A 26,019-nucleotide genomic window follows, 5' to 3' on the forward strand; every position below is an offset into this window, starting at 1 on the left:
TGCGAGGCCCCCCGCAAGACCCCTGCACGGCCCCCCGCATAAACCCCGTATGGCCTCCTCACGAGTTCCTAGCCTTTTTTGCTTTATTTTTTTTATGCCGACAACCCTTTTTTGATACGCCTAGGCAACATCGATCCTTGTATTTGGATCTATGGTGTATATGCATGATATTTGCATGTCAAAATCACTCATGAATGACGTTTGAGGGTCTAAAACCTTTAATAACGTTATGCGGCCTTTTGAGACTATATCAATGCACTTGTCGAGCTTTAATTTGTGATATTTATATGTCTTAACATAAGATACTTATCTCTATATTCTTATTTATGAATATGTTCAAGAGACATTGAGTGCATAGCTATAAGAACTTAAAGCTATTAATGGATTTAGTTTTAATTGTGACTACGATGATGAGATCATCACAAAAGAATCAAAGAGTGGTTTAGTGTTCAAGTTTATATGTCTTATGGCATTATGATTCAAGTAACATGTTTTTATGCATCAAGAGAGCAATTGAACCTATGAAATGATTTTTGTCATAGTAGTTGTCTACGTTGTTGAATTAATAACAAAACCATAAATAAAATTGGTAAGACGATAAGCTACTTGAAGACAATATTTTGCCAACATTATCATCTCAAAACTCATTGTAAAAGAGTTCTTATGTATCGCTTCTAATGATGTAGCACATCTCATGAGTCGAAATAGTGTGAATTGTATTATTTCACGATACTATGATTCGGAATAATGAATCAATGACTCATTTAGGCTATTCTTTTCAGCAAAAAAGTTAAAACTGATCAATAAAATTCCTCCAAAGTAATAGAGATGTAACTATATGTTAATAAGTGCATAAGCCCCTTCTATGATCTTTCGTTGACTATGCTCAATCTCTAAGACTATTCTTTAGAAACATTCAGGAGTGACATACATTCTCCTACACTAAAGAGAATGTGACATAAGATGGAAGCCGAAATTGACTTATTATGATTAACTTTAGGGATAAAATATATTATGATGATACATATATCATGGTTAAACACAAGCCATAACACTTAGATGTTATGGAGTACCCAAAACAATGACAAAAGTTGAAAAAACCCTACAATTTCAGGATTTACAGATTGCGGACTTGTCATTGTGAGGACCGGTTCACCTAATTTTCTACCGGATATTGCGATGCTACTTCGGTCCCTGATTCCTAACATCCAAGGCTACCTACTCAAAAACGTTGAGGCACTTTGGAGACCTGGAACATGGTGAACCGCTCGAAAAAAGTGCTCACTGACCTCTGGTGCGTATTCCGGCCGGTTCGGTGCTTTTCTGACTGGTTCCGACAGTGAGGCTGGTGGCATTAGATTCCTAACACCCATATTTACTCCTCCTAAAATTTCGTACCATTCGGGATTCAGAAAGTCAGTGAACCATTCAAGGATGGGTAGAACAGAGGTTCGGTATTGGTTGTTGATGTACCTAGGCTTCCAACGAACTAACAATTCGAACCATAAGTTACGGTTTGTAGCGTGTCTTGTTTACGGTATCCATCTATAACACTATCATTGACGTTACCCTTGTAATGATTCACATGTTAGTGTTTCAAGTATAATAATATGCATGTTGTTAACGGATTATGTTACCGGTTTATCGTCCACATATTTTATGTGCCAAATTGCGCCTCCACAAGCACATGATGATAAGTTATTTGATGTTGAATTTTTTCTTTGAATAAGACATGAACTTCCACCTATGTTCACTTATATAAAGACCTTAACATGCGATCTCGTTTAGTTAGTTTTGATGAGCCAGTCTCCCCATCATTAGGGGGAGAGAAGAACAAGTTTGTTCAAGTTCAACGACTTGGTTTTGTCGTGGTTTGTCCCACTGTGCCTCATCATGTTCCTAATAGTCCCACAAATGGAAGTGACGAGATTAAAGAAACATGCTACAACTATGCCTGTAAGGACTGATGTCCAACAAATGGACATGTAGTCATTCTTTGTTGGTGACTCTTTGTTGGTGACGTGGTGATTCCACAAATGTAGTAGATGGTGTCACTAGCCGTGGCTCTTACGAAAGTGTAAAGAAACCACTTGGTTCGATAATACTTGTTAATTGCGAGTTCTGGCACAATTTGATCTATGATCAATGATACTCACTCATATATTTTCTTAAATGATGATTATCATTGAGGGACGACTTAATGTCAATACTAATCAAAATGAGAGATCTCAAAGAATGACGATGCTGAATGAGTTTGATGTCCAACCATACATACTATGTTGAAGCAAAGTTCCAAAATTGTAGATTTGCTTACATGGAAAGTGTTATCCAACAGGAATTGATGGTGATGATCGACCCATGTTGTTGCCACATCCTCCTAGAATGTTGTAAGATCTAGTTTTAACAAAGAGATAGGTCATTGGTCAGGTAATGTCAACACCGCAAATGTAAATCCTATCAGTTATATGATAGGAGTACAAAGTGTGACGTTCTTAATGTGATTATGCCCTATTCTTACTCCTTGTTACCTCTTATTCAGTATGTTTTAGTTTCTTTTGTATGAATAAGTGTATAGTTAGAGCTTATATAAATTATGAGTGAATTGATGATGAAATCGTGCTAAGTGTTAAGAATCTTTGTTGAGATATGATTCCTTGTTCGAGTATGATTCATCCTTTCGTATTTCTTTGTTTCTAACGTACTTATTCTTATTAGGAAATACAAATCCATGTTGGAGAAAGAAAGCAATCCTAGTTCCACAAGGAAAGAGAAGAAGATATGCACTTAAAAGCCCAAGCCATGCAAGAATCAAAATGCTGTCAAGATTCGTAGTCCAACTTCGACGGGCTTCCCTGGATAGCTCTGATCGAGTTAGAAGACGTACCTTTAATGGATAAAAAGCTGTGTTAGTCTAGTTTCTGTAGGATTTGGAATCAAATCAATATCTTATTCCTACATGGAGATATGACCGAATCATTACTCAAAGGTCCAGTGAGCTCGGCAGAATTATTCAACCACTGATTTGCTTTTGATCTAAGGGCTACGAGGGAAAATTGAGACCTTGTTTCTCCTGCATATAGAGCACAAATATGTATCAGAATTTCCATAAATCCCTGCACCAAAGAATGTCAAAGAAAGCATGCAACAAATTAATGAGAAGAGGTAAGAAAGTCAAAGAAGGCATGCAGTAAATTACTGAGAAGAGGTAAGAAAAATCAAATATGGCTGAAATAATTAAGACTTTTGCTGCCTCCCTAATTCAAAGGAAGAAATTTGTGCAAAAGAAATCAGCATTAAAGGACGAAGAAGATGTGCAATTAATGTTCAATCTTTATAGAAATCAGAATTCTGCCAGTGCAGATCATCCAACTTTGACGGGCTCCCCTAGACAGCTCACAATGATTCCGAAAATACATGATATATGGATGGAAAGCTACGGAAGTCTAGTTGAAATTGCCAGTTGGAATCATCTCAATATCTATTTTCTAGAGAACGTTATGGCCACAACAAGGCACAAAGGTCAGATCTGCCGAATTGAGAAAATCTAGGAAACCTCAACCAATTTGGTTTCAACTCTGTGGACTTTGTGGTCAGCCTCCCTTGGGTTTATTTCTATATATATAGCACCTCATTTCCACATAAAAAGATCACCAACCTTGCACACAAGTATAGCCAAAACTTTGCCCAAATACTTTCAGTCACCAAGAACCATAGAATTCGAATTAACTATCCTTCACCATATTTTCTGTCCAAAGCTTGGGAGCCTAGGATATCATACTCTTGAAGATTTCGTGCTACCTTTATAAGGAACCTTGGGAGGAGAATTATAAAGTGTAACTCTATGATGTTCATGTTTAGTTTTCGGGTTTTTATGTTCTTGTTCTTGGATGATTTATGTTTAGGTTTTGTTAAAGTTATTTTTATTCTTGTCTATGAGATATTTGTAACTTTTGAATGACATGATGAATTAAAGTTTTCGATTTTAATTCAATGATTTTAGGTTTTATGCCATGAGTTTCTATTTATTTATGTTCTTAATTAATTTTCGGTGTGTTCTTATATTGCATGTGTGATTAAGACAAGTAGTTGATGTCGCATATGTTAATCATTCAAAGTTAAAAACGATTTTGATACAAGTAGTTGATTAATTGTTTGTCCCTTTTGTTCCTCCACCGATTATGATCTTAAGTTCGACATTGGATAGGTGTTTAAACATGTTGATTTCTCTTTGTGATACGTAATTGCATGATGAATTGGTATGTTAGATTTCGTAACAAGACAAGTAGTTGAGCTCGGTAATATCCATGTATTAGGAACCAAGTAGGAACTTGATGCATGATCGAATTTAAGATGAACTATGATACTTACGGCATGAACATGATTGAGAGTAGATTTTGTTACCTTTGTTCTTATGTTATTTGTTTGGTAATTGCTTATGTGTTGGTTGGTTGATCACATGTATATATTAGTTTAGGTTTATTTTCTGTTTGATCCGAAATATATCTCAAATCTTTTAAACTCTTATGAATTCGTTGTTAAATGTTTGTGATTCTTTACTCTGGATTGATTCCCAGTTTGTGAATGATATCATCTTGCTTTATACTACTAACGATGCTTACAGGGTTAATATTGATCTCGAGTAATCGAACCGATCATTATACATTTGTTAAGTGTAGTGAGAAAGATAAGAGTTTAGACTAACCTTATGACGCAAAATTTCATTGACTGCTAATGCACCGGAATTTCCACAAGTTCTAATGAAATTCCAAGCAACTGCAAGCTACTTGTCGTGATGAATGCCTCTGAAGGACTAAAAATATCGAGCTTGGAGGAAATTTAGCCAATATTTTAATAGAAATTTAGCCCTTTTCAAAAACAAAATTCGACAGATCATGATTTAATGCATACTTAATACATTTTTAAATGAATATTTAATACATTTTAATATGATTTTTTTTAAATGGGGAATTTTAAAGTGTTTTTTTGTTTTTGTTTTTTTTTTAAGTTGGCGCGAGATGGTATGCATAGTTTTGCAGTTAAAGTCTTCGTCAATCTGTAATTAATAGTAGAGTGGCTAACGTCGTTCGGTTCATGTACTTAATTGATCGAGAGAGCGTTTGCCCTGTCAAGTTTATCTAGTCTCTATATTACGTACATGTAGCTCAAAAGGATCAATACTCCACTCGCTAGAAAAGGAATATATGATGTAAAATTATCGGAAGAAATTACTGTAAAATTAAGGCTAAAACCAAAACACAAATTGAGATAATATTAGGGCAAATTATAAAAAGTATAATTTCTCATCATTAATTAGAAATGTCACAACTTATTACCCCAGTATAAAAACAAATCATCTCATTTTAATGATAGGAGCACAAAGTGTGACATTCTTAATATATATATATATATATGTCATATTCTTATGTTTTGTTACTTTTTATTTAGTTGTTTTAGGTTCATATTTGTTATTTAGTATGGAGCTATGCCGAATATGTATGAATTTGATGATGAAATTGTGTTAAGTGTTAAAAGTTTTTATTGAGCTATGATTCCTTACTCGACTAGGATTCTACTTTCTTATTTTCATTCTTTCCTATTCCTTAATTGTCGATTTTTTTTCAGGAAAAAAAATCATAGATGGACAAAGAGTAGTGGAGTTGTGATGCATTCCTTGTTGGTCAAGGAGATCATGTCCGAGTTGGATAAGGAGAGAAGAGAGGCTGGCCTAGTATTTCCTAGTTGAACATGGAGATTTTTCGTGCAACCCTTAGTTGTCTCCCAAGGATTTGGTTTCCTACATCAAGTTGGATTTGGAGTTCAAGACTCAAAGTCCATATCAAAGAAGATTTCAGCTTCCCAAACTGATTCTATCTCCTTATTGGGACGACATGAAGGCCTATATATAGAGGCACGGCCTCATTGTTCATTCATCATGTGTTGGTTGGTTGATCACATGTATATATTAGTTTAGGTTTATTTTCTGTTTGATCCGAAATATATCTCAAATCTTTTAAACTCTTATGAATTCGTTGTTAAATGTTTGTGATTCTTTACCCTGGATTGATCCCCGGTTTGTGAACGATACCATCTTGCTTTATACTACTAACGATGCTTACAGGGTTAATATTGATCTCGAGTAATCGAACCGATCATTATACATTTGTTAAGTGTAGTGAGAAAGATAAGAGTTTAGACTAACCTTATGACGCAAACTCTCTGACAAAATGCCCTGGAATCAAATCTGAGACAATTTGTTCTCATAATACCTTATCAGTTAGGTGGTTTCCAAAACAATTGAATTTGCAGCTTGTGGTCACAGATCATCTCTGTTAGGACTAAGTTAAGAAATGTGGATAAAAAATTTGCATGGATTGGTTTTAACCTAATTCAAGTGCCTCTAGACCACATAGTGCGATAACTTGATAAAGATATGGATATTAAAATGAAGTGTGATGGACTCTTAATGAACTAAGAGCCAAATGCTACTTTCCGAAGCTCCTTGCTCAAAACTTAGGGCTCACCACCTTGACAATGCAGGATAATTCAGTTCGAAGACTTTTTATTGTATAGCCGGGATTGGACATCCCCGTAACCCCATGTTCATTTTGCATGAATGGATGAGCATGAGCGATAATTATGCAATTAAATCTTATAGTTATGGCCCTCATTACGTGTAAGTAATTTACCCATAACTGTCTGGGAATATGCAATATTGAATGCAGTTGTACTTAAAATAAAAGGATCTTGAGAATACTAGGTCTTGAAAGTGATGACCGTTATTGATGATGTTATTCATCGGTTGGCTAAAGGTAGTAAGGATGTTAAGCCAATGCCTACAAGTATTCCAAGAATATGTCGAAGTCATAAAAGATGTGTTTCCGCCGTATGAGCGATGATAAGTCTTAAAAGATGAAAATCTTCATATTTAAGTATGATATGTGTATGATGTACTTGTTGTAATATACTTGACTCGATATCTCATTCGGTTTAAACTCATTAGGCCAAGATGATGGTTGAGTGTGCCCACACATATGTCAGTACTTGATCACAGCATGTTATGACGTTAAATCCTATATCCCAACACAAAATACTTTAATGAAACGATGTCAGAATCTGCCGAGATTCGTATGTCAACTTCCATGGGACCTATAGGACATATACTTGTTGGAAAATAGTGAATTTAGTACCATTGGAAATCTTTATATGTGTATTTTCTAGGGATATGAATCATTGGACCATATATATTATCTTGAGTAAGTTATAGCTGTTTTAATAAAATAGGACGAATATGTCTGGAACCTGCAGCTGAGTCAACTTCGACAAAGCTTTGTAATCAACTCAGAATGAACTAGGTTGTGAAGAATATATCATTGAAAAGCCACGGGTGTCTACTTTCTAGAACGTTTTACGGTTTATCGATACCTATTGCATCGAAGAAGTTATGACTGTTCAAGTGTGTAAAGGTCATACTACGCGTGAATCTGATTTTCATTGCAAACTCTTGAATTAAGTTGGTATAAGTGTACGGATAAATGTACATGTTTGATTTAAGAATGTTTCGCTAGATTTGATATTCAAATCATTGACCCATTGCTACTTTTGAAAAATGTGAAAAGCGTTCGTATACGCTATTGATCTAAACTCTGAGATTGAGTTACCTTTCAGGTGAGTTGTTTTGCAGACTTCATGGGGAGTCTATACCACATGTTATCTTCAATTGTAGTTGGTGTGTTATGCTCTTTTTCCCTTCGACCAAACTTTTTATTTTACCCAATAGGTTTATGTTTTGTTTGACAAGGTTTTTTTACCGAGGCAACGGTTATGCACCATGACACATTAGGATCGCGATACAAGGGGGAGTGTTGTAGGAGAATTACTCTCTGTAATCTTCTGGTGTATCTTGTCCTAATTAGTATATGTTAGTCTAGATAAAAACTGATATACAATCCTTTATTTAACGGTATACCAATGTAATGCCTATATATAATGCCTCATTATCAAATGAATAAAGATGATATTTCTCTATATTTGATGCGTATTACATTTTTCTGTAACAATTCGTTATTTTTGCAACACACATTGTTGCTTTATCTTTTATTAAGTCGAATTTTGTATTTAGTAACATGTGTTATAAATTTATTTTCTTTCTAAAACACAAATGAAAATGATTAATGGTATGACCAGGAGTGCAAATTCAAAAGATTTGGTGGACTATTCTACTTGACCCCCCCCCCCCCTCACACACAGCCTGAAGCGCCTTCTTCATGTTTCTTTGTTTTATTAGGAACGGCAGAGGCCGACGTAATTATGCTACACCGTCTCTCATTTAGGGGTGGACTTTTAGACATTGAAAAATCGAAAACCAACTAAAACCGCACCGAACTGACACCGAGAAACCGAAATCGAACAAAACCGCTCAATCGGTTTTGGAAATAATATCAATTTCGGTTTGCAGTTTCTCCTGTGTAGAAAACCGATTAAACCGAACCGAACCAAACCGAATCAACATATACGTATAATTATTAATATTTTAATATACTGATAGGTGTGCTCATGCTTTAATTGGTTGAGAGTTACATCGATATACATGATTTTACATGATTATATCTCAAAATATCTAACTTAATTACTCCCGATCTTTAGTTCATTAAATATTACATTTTGGTTAATATTCAATCATAACTTAATTGATTTTATTTATTCTTTGTAACTTATCGCTATCTAGTTTACTTATTCTATTAATCTGAAATACTAAACTTGTAGTTTACACTTCTCTTTAATTTTAGGTTAAGTGTGAAAAGTTATTATGGATAGTAAGTTATGTAACCGAAACCGAAATTGAACTGAAATTGAACCGAAACTAAACCGAAACCGAACCGAACCGAATTATAAATTAATCGAAACAACGGTGTTTAGATATTTTTTATGGTTTCGATTTCAAGAAAATACAAAACTGAAAACCTCAATTTCGATTTTCGGCTAGTGCTCTTAAAACGAACCGGTGGAACTGAATCCAGCCCTACTCTCATCGCTCCTTAGGTAGGGTTTAGGACCCCTTTCTTCTTAATCAACTCACATCCCTCAGGCTGTTGGTTGTGGAAGTGACCTCTTAAAGACAGAGGCAACGAGAAACCCAGTCAACCAAATTGAGGGATACAAGGGTTCATGCCTACCACAGTACCACGCCCACATTAATAGTCATAGATGAAGAGCAACCCAATCAACCAAATTAAGATGAAGAACAACCCGATACAATAAATTAGTTCCTGAGCCTTTTCCAATTCCAGATGACTCCACCAAATTCCATATCTGATCGTGGTACCTCTGATCTTATGAAATTCGATCTCCAGCACCTATGAGAGTATGAGACCATCACTACAACCATTCAACTCATGAAGCTTCTTAGATAGATCAAATATTGAATGGCTCCCAAAGATGGGATAGTCGGGAATCATCGAAGCTGATATATAGAACACGAAAAAAAACTTCCGAATCTTCTCCCCGAAAACATTCTTTCCCCAAAACTTAAATAAAAAAAAATTAAAAAATTAAAACTTTTTAAATTTCTCTGACGAGTTAACGACAGTAACCCTCGTTAACTCTGTAATTTGGACCCCTGATTCTAGACTGTTCCGACACGTGCAAACAAATTGGGGCTCTGAAGGTTCCAAGGCGCTTCCCATAATTCTTCAGATCTGGGGAACTCGTACATGAGATTTCTCCCAGAGTCAAAAGTAAGCAGTCAAAGGGATCCCAGAGTCCTTTTATTTTAAAGCCATTTGAAATTTGTCAGATTTATCAGAAACCCATTGGCCACTAGCATCATAACCTCAGAATTCAAAAATGCTGCAAACTCTCCTCTCTTTCTTTTGCTTCATCTTCCTTGCTTTCTCATCGAGAGTGCTTTGTGAAAAAGAAGACATCTGCAGAGAATCCAAGTGCGGGAAACATGGCCCAACTATCAGATTGCCTTTTAGCCTCAAAGGTCAGTGTGCGTATCCTGGGTTTCTTGTATCCTGCAATGAAAAGAAGGAAACTATTCTTGAGCTGCCAAACCGAGCCAAATTCGCAATCAAAACCATAGACTATGTGAATCAGCAAATCCACCTATATGACCCGGAGAATTGCTTGGTGCTGAGGCTATTCGAACTCCACAACATCAACATGTCAATCTCTCCCTTCGTCTATTTACAAGACCTTGCTAATATTACCTTATTGAATTGTTCTTCAGCTAAATCGACTAACTATTTAGATCCAGTCCCCTGCTTAAAAGGTCCAGGGTACCAATTCTATTCGACTTATTCTTCAAGTGACATTGGGAACTCGTTTCTTCTGTCTTGTACAAAGAATTCCAGTCGTGACTCAGTTCCGGATATATGGTGGGATGCTGATTCTTTTTTTTTCTTGAATTGGCCTGGTTGACACCAAATTGTAGTCAATGTGAAGGTTACGAATGTCGATTGAAGAACAATAACAACAGAAGTACAGAATTACCATGCCTTCAAATGAGGAAAAGAGGTAAAAAAGCACCATATATATTTGGCTACATTGGCCACTCATTTCAATCACACATTTAAATCATGATGATTCTTTTAATCATGAATTGACACATATATACATATTAGGTAATTAGCAGATGCAGATCACATTTCATTTCGTTAGCATATTTGCACAGGACATGGTATACAAAATTATATACTTAATCAATCGATATACTATACGGAAGCATATCAAGCTCAGTTACTTGGCTCCCTACGATGTAATAGCTGCACATTGTTGTATTAAAAGCTCATAACTCGCATTCAAAATTAATCTGACAAATATGGTGGTCTAATGTTGTTATTATTTTTTACAGATTCACATATAAATTCAATAGCAACAGGTGAGTTATTTAATTAGCTTATTCCTCTGTTACATTTCGATATCTAATGGCAATATTTACTGACAGCAAAAGTGCAAAACTGTATAGGTGCATCCCTCGGTTCATTTCTACTTGTACTACTTACTGCGGCAGCTTATCGTGTCTACAATTCTGCGAGAAAAGAAAAGGATAATCAACTTAAAATTGAAGTATTCTTAAAGAATTACAGAGCCCTCAAACCAAGCAGATACTCTTATGCAGATATCAAGAGGATTACAGATCAGTTTAAGGACAAACTAGGCCAAGGAGCCTATGGAACTGTTTATAAGGGAAAGCTTTCTTCTGAATGTTTTGTTGCTGTGAAAGTCCTTAATAATACTAAGGGGGATGGGGAAGAGTTTGTAAATGAAGTGGGAACAATGGGTCATATCCACCATGTCAATGTGGTCCGCTTGGTAGGATTTTGCGCTGATGGGTTTAGACGAGCTCTTGTTTATGACTTCTTACCTAATGGTTCACTGCAAGATTTCATTTCAACAGCAGACAATAATAATGCTTTCCTTGGTTGGGATAAGTTGCAAGATATTGCTCTAGGCATAGCGAAAGGAATTGAATATTTGCACCAAGGATGCGATCAACGAATCCTCCATTTTGATATCAAGCCCCATAATGTTTTGCTTGACAATAACTTCACCCCAAAGATTTCTGATTTTGGTTTGGCCAAGTTGTGTTCTAAGGATCAGAGTATAGTGTCAATGACTACAGCTCGGGGAACAATGGGGTACATTGCACCTGAAGTCTTCTCCAGAAACTTTGGAAATGTGTCCTATAAGTCAGATGTGTATAGTTATGGCATGTTACTGCTGGAGATGGTGGGAGGCCGAAAGAACATCCGTTCAACCACAGAGGACATAACTGAAGTGTACTACCCGGAATGGATCTATAATCTACTGGAAGAAGGCGAAGACATTCGAATCCATGTTGGGGAAGAAGGAGATGCTAAGATAGCAAAGAGGCTTGCTATTGTAGGTCTCTGGTGCATTCAGTGGCACCCTATAGATCGTCCTTCTATGCATGGGGTGGTTCAGATGTTGGAAGAAGGAGAAAACTTAAACATGCCTCCAAATCCTTTTGCATCTCAAGGTTCAACAGGAACAAATACAACAACACCTGCAAGAAAGTTAAATCCCCATCTAGAAGTAATTTGTGAGTTAGAATAATAATATGACTGATATCTTTACTTAAATTATCCTTGTTGTATTCAGGTAGCTTGTATGTCAAACATTTTCAGCTTAGTTCTCTTAGTTCGCGTTTGGGTTTTGAATACTGTACTAGCATGTATTTTTTTTAGCTGTTGATCATTACCCCAGATTTTGGACGTTTGTTTCCTACTAGCAAAGAAATGTTACAATTATAAAAAAAAGTCAAAATCAAGGTTTCAAAATAAAAATAAAAATAAAACAATTTTTGAAAACCCTTAAATCGTTGCCCTCTAATTTGATAAAATGTACGCGAATGTCAATGTGGTGGAAATCAGAAACATAATCGGGGCCTTTCAGTTTTCCTTGTTTTTCTTCTCTTTGTTTTCGTTTCTTTCTCTGTTCTAATGTTTAAAAAAAAAACCAAATTTACTATATATTATTTGTTGATCAACTATTCATCAGGGCTATGAGGATGCCCCTGTCGTTCTGCGTTTTTGCTTGGCTGCCATGGTTTTGTGAATGACGCATATGACCTTACGCCACTTGCTTGTGTGATGATGGACCAGTGTATGTGCCACACCAAAACAACTTCTAGAGGACGTCTTTTGAGTCGGGTGATTTTTCTTCAAAAGATATATGAAATGAAGGTGGTAAAAGGTTTGGGAGTCAGGTAAGAGGTTTTGGGTTTGTACGTGTTATCATCTTTGTATGATTTCACTTGATTTGCTACAATACTGTACTATTAGGCTTTGGAAGAGATTTGTAGATCACTATTAGGTTTCCCGCTTCTTGATTAGAATCAAGCTCACTCTCCACTCCACAGTATCCTTATTAGTAGATCAGAGTTCAATTTTAGAAATAGAGAGAGAGAGAGAGCAGAAACCAGTAGGTAGCAAGAAGGGATTTTAGGGTCAGAGTTTTGAGGTGGTGTAATTTATTTTCTCAATGGTTTTTTCCGATTGATAGTAATAGTTCTATATCGAGTTGCTTCGTTGATTATATTTCCGAATGTGATGCATTGATCATGCGACTGTTAGTAGAATTCTTTGCCTTCAGTGCTTCCGACCAGCAACCACGTTTAACTAAGTGATGCGGTGACTATGGTCTACTTATTTTTTGTCTTCAGATTACAGTAAAACAAACTACAGCACGCCAAAGGCTAAATTGCAGTATTCGAATTTAATTGAACAAATGGAGTTAAACTGTGTTCACAACTCGTAGCAAGCGGGCAACATTGCTAGTCAGATTTATTCAAAAAAAAAAACATTGTATATGCATACCCCAATTTCTAGTCCAATTTCAACTTAACGCAGTCTTCTTTTAAATCAAATTTAGGCTTGTAATCAATCCAAGTCTCTAGTTCTGAAGAAACCATCCCCAAAAATCCCTAAATCCTTGAAGACCTCAATCAAACCATCTGATTCCCTAGCCAATTTGGCAGTGATTCGGTGAATGATAATATCACCACTGTTGAAGAGGATTTCTGATTAGGGAGAATTCCCCCTGACTCTCTGGAGGCTTGGTATCTATACAAAAATGGGTGTGAATTATCTCGTTGATGGTTTGGAGAAGCTTGGAAAAAGAGGAGGAGTATGCTACTCCGCTAGGGATAAAATTAGAAATACAAAAGTGTCATGGGTATAACGATAAGGTTTGCCCGATCAATCCGAGAGGCGAAACTTGACTGTGGGCTTGGTCGATCATTCTTTAGTCGGGCAACAAGACGCACGCTGTATCAATTCTGAGCTGATGTAGAGAGCAAGACCGCAAGACCATGTCCGCTGCACTTGCCTAGCAATTTATGATTGGCATGGGTCAGAGAATTTTTTTTTTTGACGCGAAGTATTGAAGTGCAAGAAATGGCTCTAAAGATGTTCATTTTGTTTGAAAAATATTGGGACACCATGCACGGTTTGATGGGTATTGCGAGCATCCTGGATCGTTTTCCAAAATATACAAGTTGCTATGAATAATTGTCAAGACTTCGAAGTTTTTGAACGAAATTTCTATGGCATAAATAATTGTGACGCTTTCGTCCCAATCTGCATTAACGGAATAACGGGTAATTCTCGTGCAAGTCCCCTTCATGTTTCATTTTCCTAATCGATGTTCAAGAACTGCAACCACGGGTCCCCAGCTAAATCTGTCATTGACCAAGACCTCATCGATGGGGGGAGCATTCACGTAAATATGTAAAATCCAGCAGGTTGGCTGGGGCTTCACGTAGAAAGATAGTGACAGTAATTGTTTCTTCGTCATTAAAATCTCTGGGTCCAGCAAAAAATTATGAAGAAGTAACACGCCGTATGATCCACTACAAGAAAAATGACATTCAACAACATCACAATAACCACATGCGTGTTTAGAGCATTGTTGATTACTATTTCGACTACATGTTTATTTTGTGCGTTGTGAAAAGTTATATTCAACCATGCATATGCACCGCTAGCATATTGTTAATTTAGTTTTCAATTATTCATTCTGCGTGTTGTTATTTGAAAGTTGTCGATTCAACATATTAACAACTAGTAGGAAGACACGTTGGTAAAGACTTTCAAAATAACAATACGCAACACGTTATTAAAAGTTTTTAAAAAACAACATTAACATGTTGTCAAATGTTTCACATATAAATACAGCGCATTGTGATATAATTCTCTTCAAAATTTGAAAGGGAAACGGGGGAAATAGCCAAGTTTCTCGCTTAAATTATTGGATTTACTAGAATACCCTCCACAAAAAATGAAAAAAAAAAAACAGACCTTAAAAATACATCTCATAAAATGAAAGCATTTATTTTCTCTCAACAGTAAAATTCTCACTTTGTCTCTTAGGGCGAGTTTGGCACTGAGTTATTGCTAGATCATGGGCTAAAATTCTCAAATAATTTGACTAAGTGTTTGGCAAATAGAAATTGTAGATGATTATATGAGATTTCACACACACACCGAGGCAATTTTTTAAGCTACAAATTGCAGCTTCTGATTCTGGGGGAGAGATTATTTTATGTCTATTACCTTACTACCACACTTTTCTAAACTCACTGCACTTTTATACTAATATTCACCAACCACTTCAAGTACTCACAACTGAATATTCTCACAGCTTAGCTCTAGTTGATTTTTAATCTCTATTACTGACACATTAGAACTAATAAATCGACATTTATGTTAAGTGTTGAAAACGTAGTTTAATACGTCGTTATTAAACTACATGTCACCACAAGCTCTGAACTGTTCCTGGAATATTTTTCCGATACTTGGTTTTATTTTTATAAATTTCAAAATTTGTGTTTGTTTTAAATAAATTCTGAAAATTATTTCTATTGGGTAGGGGTGGGCATAAAAAACGGAAATCCCGATCCCGTCCCGTTTCATAATAGTGGGACGGGACGTGGGACGAATAATTTATATCCCGCTTCGTCCCGTCTCGTCCCACCTTTAATAAAAACTTAATAATTCTTATATATTTGTATTAAAATGAAACTAATTTATGTTCTTAATAACTCCAAAATTATATCAACTCAAATAGTAATGGTAAATTATAATATTTTGAACATAATATGTATTTTTTTTGTTAAAATTTCATTATGTTAATGAAAAAGTAAAAATATAGGTTTTTATTAAATTTCATATGAAGGTGGGATTTATCCCGTCCCGTCCCGATCCCGTCCCGTCTCAACTGAGATTAATCCCGAGTGTGATGCATTCTTAAAAACCATCGTCCCGTCTCAACCGGGATTAATCCCGAGTGTGATGCATTCTTAAAAACCATCGTCCCGTCCCGATCCCGTCCCGATTCAAAAGAGTAGGATGAGACGTGGGATGAGCCCCGTCCGTCCCGTGCCCACCCCTACTAGTATTGGGTTTTAAAATTTTTGGAGCTTTTATTTCTGAGCCCAGTTTTCTTTTTGACCCGGGCTCAAGCCTGGCCCAACTTCATTTTTCTTTTTCTTCCCCGTGTCTTCTCCTCCCTCATTTCTCTTCATTATTTTTCTTCTTCTATTTCTTCTTCCTCCACCGAACCATCGCCATTCTCTCTCTGCCACATACTGTTGTCGTTCGGTGGTGTCTGCCACAAGCAAGCTCACAGTGGAACTCGCCTTTTCTTTCTATCCATGTTGATATCCATCGATTACCCAACAACCCATTTTCTGGTGGAAATCAAGATCGGTACAGTGAGGCGAAATCAGAGTTGCAGCGCCACCGTGAAGCTCCAACGAGTTTCGAAGCCTCCTAAATCCTTCGTTTAGGTAAGACCCAGCCTCTATCTTAATCCTCAATCCATTTCTACCTTTGGTTTCATTGATTTGAAGCTAAATTCAATTTCTTATTTTCTGGGTTGTGTCATTGCCGCACCACCGTCGGCGTCCTCCCTGTCTCAGGCAAGAATCAATGGCTCCGGCGACCCTTTTACCTTCTTTTCTGTAATTCTCTAATACCCATTCCATTTTATGGGTTGAGTTCTTTTTCCAAATCCCTCAATTCGAGTTTTAATCATTCTCTTCCTTGTTATGTTATGTCTCTGTCGAGAAATCAACTTTGGCAATGATCTCTCAAGCTACAGAAGGATGTCTCGATGCCTCTAGTGAGTTTCCAAACCTCAAACCCGCTTGGTTTGGGATCGAAAGAGAAGCAGCAGCCTCGGCTATGCGTTTTCAATTTGTGGAGGTAGCAATTCTACCCTAATTTCATAAATTCTTGTGTTTCTGAACTTGCTGGATTTGTTGTGAATCTTGGGAATTTGTTGTTTGTTGATTTGGGCTTGATCAGAGTTGGATTTAGTAGCCAGATTTGTGATCGGAGAGATAAGGTGAAAAGTTAGGTTTTTACAGTAACAGTCTTATCTTTTTTCTGTTTTACAATGATGTGAAATTATTGAAATACCCCTAACAAAATTATTGTTTTCAAATTACCATTTTACTGTTTTATCCCAAGTTACATTTTTACTATTTTCTAAATAATTTCAACGGTTTTATTTTTTAACTAAGGTAACTTAGTGAAATTATAATTTTAAGTTGGCGACAATTAGACGTAACAATTAGTTACGACTATTTAATAGTTCTGATTCTCGTCCGGTTTGAGAATCGAGAATTCGTGTAACTTAGGGTATGTTTAACTCTAAAGCATGCTTATTATCGTTCGATACCTATAGTTTGACTATTTTCGAGTCATTCGGGAATTAGTCAAAAATTAGTTGGTCAACTTAATCAACTCCTGGTCAACCCAAGAAAGACTTGGTCAATGTAAAATCAACCTTTGACTTTCTTGGTCAAACTAGAGAAAAATGATCGAGTCAACTTATTTTCAATATACAACTTTGTTGTTGACTCTTTTATACCTCATGAACTCATACTGGATGTTATGAGGATCATTCAGAGACTTGGAGCAGCAGTAGTAGCAATAGTTATATGATGGGTTTTAGATAACAGTTGGGATTATGCACGTCATTCCAGGTATAAGAGCTAACTCTCCTACGTTGTATTTGACCGATTATTAATTACAGTCTATTTCTCGGTTGAATGTTTTATAATGCATTAAATGTTGTGAAAACCCGACATTAGACACGATTTCGAGATACAATAAGTAGTGAATTATCGCGTGTGTTGACCTGAGAGTGAAGGACCCTAGCATTCTAGGTAATCCTATTTATTTTGAATTCATTCTTTTCTATATTATTGAGGACATTCCATTTAAATGGATACTCTCGCTACTCTGTTATTATAACAGACGTGTAGTTGGGACTATTTAGTCGCTAGGATCAGTCGAACATTGCTTGTAGTTAAATTTGCCTTACCCTACTTTTGGCGCGCCGAAAATGTTTTAGCATGATTATTTCCTAAACTTGCATAATTGATTTAAATATGATTTTTCTCTGGCTAGAAACTTACCCTCAATGTTTTGTAAAAATATGTTTTATATCCCTACCTGCTTTTTCAACCCTCATGGGCGGGCTGGCCCTATTAGGCAAGCGAGGACGACGCTCACCCTACCTTAGTTCATTTACATGTTTAATTATTATTTCTGGAGCTAGGAGCCTCATTTGAGAGTTTGTGTTCGTGTTCCCCTTCATGCATCTTATTCTCATGTCTTGTATCAGTGTTTTCGAGTAACGTTTTCATCCGAGATTGTTTTAGAATATTTGTTACCACATTTGTTGTTTCTATTTTGGGTTGTTTGTTTGTTATATTTTGGGCCGGTGACACAAGCATCACCTTCTTTATTGTGTTTGTAAAATTGTAACTTCGCAGAAATGTAAAAAGTACTTATCTTGTGGACGTTTTAGTTTGATCCTTTGCCTTTCTGAAAACTTTAGTCGTGTTGTTCTTCTACGAATTTGTCATAAACTTGTTGCAAAACTGTTCTTTCACATGTTTGGTATGGTGGATATACAAACGGCACTATGTCATTTGTTCTTTTGCCATTTTCATTCATTTCGTTTAGTTTGCTTGTAAATTTTCCTTTTAATTCCAATATATTGTTTATGTTCCACTCGCTGCTTATAAAAAACTCACCTCGGGGCCAAATTTGCTCTCAAACACCCAAAATCATATTCGTCTCTCTGTTCTCACTCACTGAAATTGGGGTTTCGAAGCTTCACCCACTTCGTCCCTTCATCTGTCACTCAATTTGTCTGTCTAAAATGTGGGGTAGCTCAGGGTATTGAATATTTGCATCAAGGTTGTGAAATGCAAATTCTACATTTTGATATCAAGCCTCACAATATTCTACTTGATGAGAATTTTATCCCAAAGATCTCTGACTTTGGGCTGGCAAAACTATACCCGGCCAATAACAGTATCATCTCTACAATGGCAGCAAGAGGCACCGTGGGATACATGGCTCCGGAGTTGTTCTATAAGAACATTGGTCGTGTTTCATACAAAGCTGATGTTTATAGTTTTGGAATGTTGTTGATGGAAATGGCAAGCAGAAGGAAAAATCTAAATGCATATGCTGATCAACCCAGCCAGATTTACTTTCACTCATGGGTTCATGATCAATACAATGATGGGAAAGACTTGGAGATTGGCGATGCTACAGAAGAGGAGCAAGAATTAATCAAAAAAATGATTATAACCGCCTTGTGGTGCATCCAAATGAAACCAAATGATCGACCTTCAATGAAAAGAGTCGTGCAGATGCTTGCAGGTGATGTTCAAGACATCGAAATGCCGCCAAAGCCTTTTCTGTGCCCGCAACAGATGCCTGAATGCCCGCAACAGACGCCTGTAAACAACTTGGTTCCAGTATATTCAAACGTGGAGCTGACATGTACTCTTTCTGGTAGGTGATGAACTGATGATCAGCTACCCAGCTGCTACCAGTCACGTCACTTCTTCTAGCTTTTAAAATTTCAGATTAGCTACTATTGCAGTTACTGTAGTGATAAAGATGTACTGTGAATGAACTTCAAATAATGTATCTTTCCATTACTTTGCTGCATCAATGCTTCCGTACGTGTCTTGTAACTTTCTCCAGGTTCCAGAACCAAATATTGAGTTAAGAGTGCAGATCCATACAAGTTAAGCTAGTGATAATTGTGTTATGTAATCATGAAATTGGCAACAGCTCCACCCTAATTAACAAGCTTATGCTTCAATTCCAATGACTCCAGATTGATTATATGATTGTCACAAACTAACAAGCTTATGCTTCAATTCCAATGACTCCATATTGAATAAATGATTGTCACAAACCTGCACGTCAAAGCTTTCAAGGAATGTCTAGATAGCCTAGGCACTTAATACTCGGTTTCAAAAAACAATGAGCACTTTTCCCGACTGAGTGACTGACGACATGAAAGAAATCTCCAAATCAACATGATATCACAACTCCAAGAGGTAAGTTGCAACTACCAAAATAACCAAATATACTATCCTCACGGTTGAGAGAGAGTTGCAAAGTAAACAAGAAATGCCTGAACTGTAGAATTTGAAAAGAAGAAGCCAACACATTATCCTCAAAAATCTTTAGTTTTTCTCACTTGGAATGCTTACGGTTTCTTCGTCATCTAATAGAAACTAGGGTCTAGGAGGAGCTGAATGAAACTCTACTCCACTATTCCCGCTAAACTTTCACAATACTGGGGAATGTAAGAAAGTTTCTGCTACACTATCAAGAAGCCAAGCACAAAGTTCATTGGATTGGTGGTGTTTTTTTGCCCCCCATTATCATACAAGAATGTGCTTCTTAGCCACTATTGTTGTATAAAAACCTAAATATAAATAGCATAATTCTAGATTCCAATTTGCGTTTGTGTGCACAATGACATATAAGAACGCATCTCAGTCATACACAGTAATTGTTTCAAACAGAGGACTTGAATCTCTTGCTAGTTTACATGCAAGATGTGTAGGAGCACAATGATCACCTAGAAACTTAACAAACTGATTATCTTCTGTGATTGATTTCAGATTGTAAATGCATATAAACATTCTTAATTTTGGCTAAAAACACACCTGTATTCTCAATATAGGGAGATCTCTATCAACATCTCCACAACTACAACTCCACGGTTGTTAATATTTAGTATCATTATTAAAAAAAATTCCTAAGAAGTAGAACACTTACAATAATGGTGAGAAGAGCAGATGAAGCACCTTGGCGGGAGAGACAAAGTTCAGTCCATGACAAGGGCTTTGTGACCTCAAATAGCACACTTCTGAAGTTCTCTTTCAAATTCTCATCCAATCCAGTGTTATCAATCAATATGTCTGCCTTCGACCTCTTTAAGTCGAGTGATACTTGAGCATTCATGCGGTTACAAGCATCATCCTCACTTGTTCTGTCTCCCAACATGAGTCTGAAGCTGTGTTTCAGGAACGACCCAAACAACAATAATGTGCCTGGTCCATCTATCCATCTTGGTCTCGAACAATAAAGGGACATCAAGAACAATAACCTTTGATCCCTTCAACCATGACTTCAATTTCCCAAAATATTCCGGATAAAATATAAGGAGCCAGTAATCTACAAAAGCATATAACATAAACAAAAAAATTAATAGGGTATGTAAGTTTTATTATAAGGCATATGTTAGTCATAATCTCTCATGAAGCAACCAATTTCTGACAGAGCCTAAACAATGTCTAGAACTAGGGAGTTTACTTATGAGTTATTTCCCCTTTTTACACAACTCAAAACCTGGATGAGTGGAAAAGATTGAGTATAATAATTATAATTCACCACCATAAGGGAAGAATTCTTCCCTGGCCTCCTAAGCTTATTACATCTATTTCAAAAGTGATTCAACAGTACAAAATCCTCTTATTATTATTAACCAAAATTAAAACCGCCAATATTCGGCAATTAATCAGTAGATCACATGTTGACAATGCATCACCAGATTAAATTAAAAGTAGTTTACAGACAATGCTATTGTTTACAACTTTGTGTTACAAAGAAACTCTTAAGTGAAATCATAAAGTAAAATTGAGTGGTCCACAAGAAAGTAAATACCGGTTCAAAAGTTTACGTCAGAGAATACAATTTTCCCTAGTTTAGGCCTATCAACTTCTCTGTCATGTTGCAAAATACCCTGCTGAAATGCAGAAACAACCTTTCCCATGCACCAGTTCCCTTCTTCAATAGCTCCTGAAATTAATGATACCCAGTCCACGAAAAATCTAAAGAGAAGTGATACTTCATAGTTGTCAGAGTTAATATGCTTCAATTTCGGTAATCACTTACACGAGCCACAAGATCGTCGTCAACAACAGGAATGTCATGGGCCTTGAAAAGATTTGAGACAGTACCCTTCCCAGATGAAATCCCACTATCCTCATTCTTCTCTCAGTCAATCAAGAAACGTCAACAAATAGTGATCAACAAAATTCTTGTGTTTGATATATTCTAATAAGAAAAATACTATCTTTCATGTGTCTAAATTTGCTACAGTAGAAAAAGCACTTGGACCACAGTGGGCAAGAGTATTTGCCTTTTGTTTCATCACCAAATCAAAGCGGCAAAACTTTTGGATCATGATCAATATTCAGTCAAAAAGGATCATGGAAAACAATAATGAAGCATAATTTTATCCCAATTCTGAAACTTTTCATTGTATGACATTACACCAGTACGTATCTAATCCTCACACCTAGGCTCTGTGGCACACAACCACAAGAGAAAGCAAAGCTTTTAAATTATCAACAGTAAGGATGACAAGGCCTGGGAAGTAGGAGGCTTAAATAATTTAGAAAAATAAGAATAAAATAATGCAAATAAGATCTAAAGAAGGAACAACTATCCTACTCTGCATTAAGAAGAAATCCAAAAAAAATATACCAGCATTACTAAGCTTCCCAAACCAAGCTAGAACCAGAACCAGAACCATCACCATCTTCAGACTTCTAAACCAGCTGTGGAACCTCTGTTATGAGGCGTTTGATAAACCCTACTCCTAGAGGTTTTCTGCTTATATTCTTCATCAAAGTGCCTCAAGGGGAAGCAAACAACAGCTACCAGCATTTAGGTTACAAAAAACAACTAGTTAAGGGATTAAATAAGAGTATAACCTAAACAACAAATATTAACTATGATATGTAAGTTTCATGAGTCATCAGTTGCGAATGCTGACGGAATTGAGACCCATCTTATACTGAGTCCAGTGGCCCAGATAACTGATAAAGTATGCAACTTTATTTCGGAAACCCAAAGTAATATAATCCTAACATCAATATTATTTGGATTAAAAAATTTAAAAAAATAAAATTATAAACCAGAGAGAAAAGATTATTCAAAGATTAGAGTAAGCTTTAAACCTTGCAATACTCAATATAATTTCCTGTGACAAATACTAAAAAAGATTTTATAGCAGCAAATTCCAGGCAGGAAACTATGGAAGTGGAACAGATAAGCGAACAATAAAAGAAATAAACAGAAATATAATTGACTTATTAATTAAAGGTAGACTGATCCTCAGTACCAAATGAAGAGAAACCAATGAAGATGATAGTAGAAAAGGCTATAAATAAATTTAAATTTATAGGACAATTATAGCTGTAGAGTTGAATGCACAAGGATAATGATAATCAGAACTGAACTGCCATTGGTAATACTTCAATGTCTGAATGATTTCTATCATCTGAAATACTTCAGCATCCCAGACTGTAATCATATCTTAATATCAAACCTCATTCAGAATAAGCATCCAAATTTATGGCAAAACAGCACTTTAATGGAATAATACATAGGGTGCCATAATTTTCAAGTAACCAACATGTACAGATATGAGTAACAATGAAAACCCTCTCTTTATTTGTAAGTAGACAAATTACAGTGTTTGGTTGCATTGAATGGATAAAGTAGCCTAAGAGACTCCTTCTAGAACAACTTTCTTTGAATGCACGATGCAGTAGCTAAGTATTGCTTAAGCCAAAATAACATCATACAGAAACACGATAACATAACATAACAAAAATATCGAAATAGATAAATAAGTGCTTTAGAAGTCTGAGTAACACAAGAAACACTTATTCACCATTGAGGACTTAATAGTCGCTACGATAAATAGGTTTGAAAAGTTGTTCTCAATCATCATAGATTCATAGTACAAACATATTGAATGTGATAAAAAGTAGAGTTCCTAATATTCATATGATCCAAAATCAGAAGCATGTATACTATGTACCAATGAGTTTAAATTACAGTCTAGAGAAACTCAGAAGGCGAATTGGAATCCGGCTTTCCATTGTCACCTAGTCCGCCTGAATGCTGCAAATTCTGCAAAATTTGAGGTGGCAGAGTCCCTAAACCACCTCCAAGGCCATCATTCATTGAGCCGAAAAATTGACAAATAAACCTAGCCATAACCCCAAGAATCTGCATTTGGTTCTGGCATGCCTCAGCATGCATTTGCATCATTTGCTTCTCATGCTGAATTTGCAAACCTACCATCCTCTCCCGCCACTCCAACTCCTCCACCCCCCTCCTTTCTTCCATCCTCATCCTCCTCTGACGCTCATCAAATTTCCCCTGTAACCTTGACCTTTTCTCAAATTCCCTTCTTGTCCACATGACCTCTCTCTCTTGCAATTCCAATTCTCTATCTTCTAACAAGTCCTTCAGCTCATTCCTCCTCTTCTCTCTCCTAAACTCAACTTCTTTCCTCCTATCCTCCCTCTCAGCTTCATCTTTCTCTCTCCTACACTCCCTGTCTCTCCTCCCCTCTTCTCTCTCTTCACAACCATATTCTGCAAGTCCAACACCTGAGCACTCATCACCCCTAACCTCCTACGCAATCCAACCTTACTCAATTTCCTTCTTTGAGCCATTCCCATGTCCGCAATTTCTCTATCACCCCCAAACTCACCAACTTTACCCAATTCCTGGCCACGATCATCATCACCACCAGTACCATCTTCTTCTTCCAAATGTTCATCTTCATCATCATCTTCTTCTTCTGTGTCAGCACAGTCAATCCCAAACCCCAAGTCCCCACAATCCCCAAAAACATCAAAGTTGTCATTTTCACACGGCCTCTTGCCCTTACCATCAAGCTCCACATCACCAAACACGTCCTTGTGGAGAATTTTCACCATCCTTCCAGTTGAACTCGTCCTTGGATCCCGGATCTTCTGCTTGACTCCAAGGTACTGGTGGTGCATGTTTTGAACCTTGATCGACACGTCGCGCCATGACCATTTGAAAGGAAAGGTCACAGGGTTGTCAAGGTTGTGCACTAGGTTCACATGCTCTGCTATGGGCTTGAATTTTTTCTCACGGGTTTTGAGCTTGGCTAGAGCTCCAGAGCTGAGAAGCTCAGAATACTTGGCGAGAAGGGTCTGTTCTTCGAGCTCCGACCATTTCTTGCGCTTCATTTTCAAGCACTCACAGACAAGGCTGTCTAAGACTTAAGCACCCTGTCCATTTAATAAGTATCCAAGTTTAACAGTCTCTTGCAGCAAAATACTAATAAACTTGGATACTTATCAACACACTTAGCTATATGTATCGGCACGGTGCAATTCCAAGTTTAACAGTCTCTTGCCATAGATTATTAAGTCTTGAAATTGCACGGTGCCGATACACAATGCCAGCAATAAACTACCTATTGTAATCAAACTGGCAAGTGTTCCAACAAATATCATATCATGCTGCTTCCCTTTCTGTTGTTATTTAATGTATCGAAATGGTAAGGCTACGAATGCAGCAGAGAGTCTACTTTTCAATTGAACGATTCGGTACGACTCATTCACCGTTAACAACTAAGAAATCACACATTAAATCAAATGAAAACCAAAACAAAATATAGCAATACCCAGTTACCCAGAGTTGGTAATCATAATGATCTGAAGAAGCGAATTTCACATTAAATAACTTTCATCAGATCAAACAGTAAATCATATACACAATTAAGATCGAGCTTCACACACGAAAGGGACTAGCAGCTTCAGTGTAATTAAGCATCTGCAACTAAACGAGCGGCCTCAATGGACGTTAGGGGCTTCAAGAAGCAGAAAATGATAGAGAGATCTCACCTGTTCGTATTCCGGTGGGTGCGACGGAAGAAGAAGAAGAAGGCGACGATTGAGGACTTGAGGTCGAGAGCCGGGACGCTTTCGGTGATAAGTTCAGAGGTCTAAAAAAACCTGTTTCACCCATGGATCCGGGTTCGGGTCCTAACCCATAACCCGATGAAATTTCTAAATTCACTAAATTTCTATATTAGTAATCTCATTCTTTTTAATACACCATATAATAGCTGATATCCTTGTTAAACATAGTACTTCTAACAATAGAGGAATACATGTATCTTCTATGGTATCTGATACTTTGTTGGATGGCATTGCTGATCTTTTTAAAACTAAAGAATTTATGGCCGATAACTCTCGCTAGTTTCTTTTACTTGGGCTAGTGGCCTCATTTGTACCAAAATATATATTTATAACATAGTGTATCATTACCAAAACGAAATGAAAACAAGCATATAGTTCCATCTCGCATAGCACTTGGG

The 26,019-nt window shown here is 36.7% G+C and overlaps 3 protein-coding genes across 4 annotated transcripts in view; 2 read left to right on the top strand and 1 right to left on the bottom strand.

The window, feature by feature from the left end:
* The window catches only part of LOC126802143 (rust resistance kinase Lr10-like), a 222,949-nt gene extending 203,373 nt beyond the window's left edge, over nt 1-19,576 (top strand). Inside the window, exon 4 of the mRNA XM_050529703.1 lies at nt 19,354-19,576. Within this exon, the coding sequence (XP_050385660.1) occupies nt 19,354-19,357 (4 nt within the window). The 3' untranslated portion in view covers nt 19,358-19,576. The remainder of the gene's footprint in view (nt 1-19,353) is intronic.
* The window catches only part of LOC126802151 (uncharacterized), a 334,978-nt gene extending 309,369 nt beyond the window's left edge, over nt 1-25,609 (bottom strand). Inside the window, exons 1-2 of one of the 2 annotated variants that reach the window (XM_050529710.1) lie at nt 25,544-25,609; nt 24,680-24,925 (exon numbers count right to left, since the gene is read on the bottom strand). In XM_050529710.1, the coding sequence (XP_050385667.1) occupies nt 24,680-24,883 (204 nt within the window). In that variant the 5' untranslated portion in view covers nt 24,884-24,925; nt 25,544-25,609. Of the gene's footprint in view, nt 1-24,679; nt 24,926-25,113 lie in introns of both variants that reach the window. The other variant, XM_050529711.1, reaches the window with a different exon arrangement.
* Nucleotides 10,366-12,185, top strand: LOC126802152 (rust resistance kinase Lr10-like). The gene is made up of 3 exons (XM_050529715.1): nt 10,366-10,518; nt 10,856-10,882; nt 10,970-12,185. Exons 1-3 carry the CDS (start codon nt 10,506-10,508, stop codon nt 12,079-12,081), a joined length of 1,152 nt encoding a protein of 383 aa, XP_050385672.1. The 5' UTR covers nt 10,366-10,505; the 3' UTR covers nt 12,082-12,185.
* Nucleotides 25,610-26,019: the final 410 nt, after the last annotated feature.

This window comes from Argentina anserina, chromosome 7 (assembly GCF_933775445.1).
Source record: "Argentina anserina chromosome 7, drPotAnse1.1, whole genome shotgun sequence".
In the NCBI taxonomy this organism is placed as follows: Eukaryota; Viridiplantae; Streptophyta; class Magnoliopsida; order Rosales; family Rosaceae; genus Argentina; species Argentina anserina.

Excerpts from the sequence above, each read along its gene's own strand:
- LOC126802152 (XM_050529715.1), top strand. Across the intron at positions 10,883-10,969 it reads TATAAATTCAATAGCAACAG|GTGCATCCCTCGGTTCATTT; the intron begins GTGAGTTATTTA and ends AAAACTGTATAG.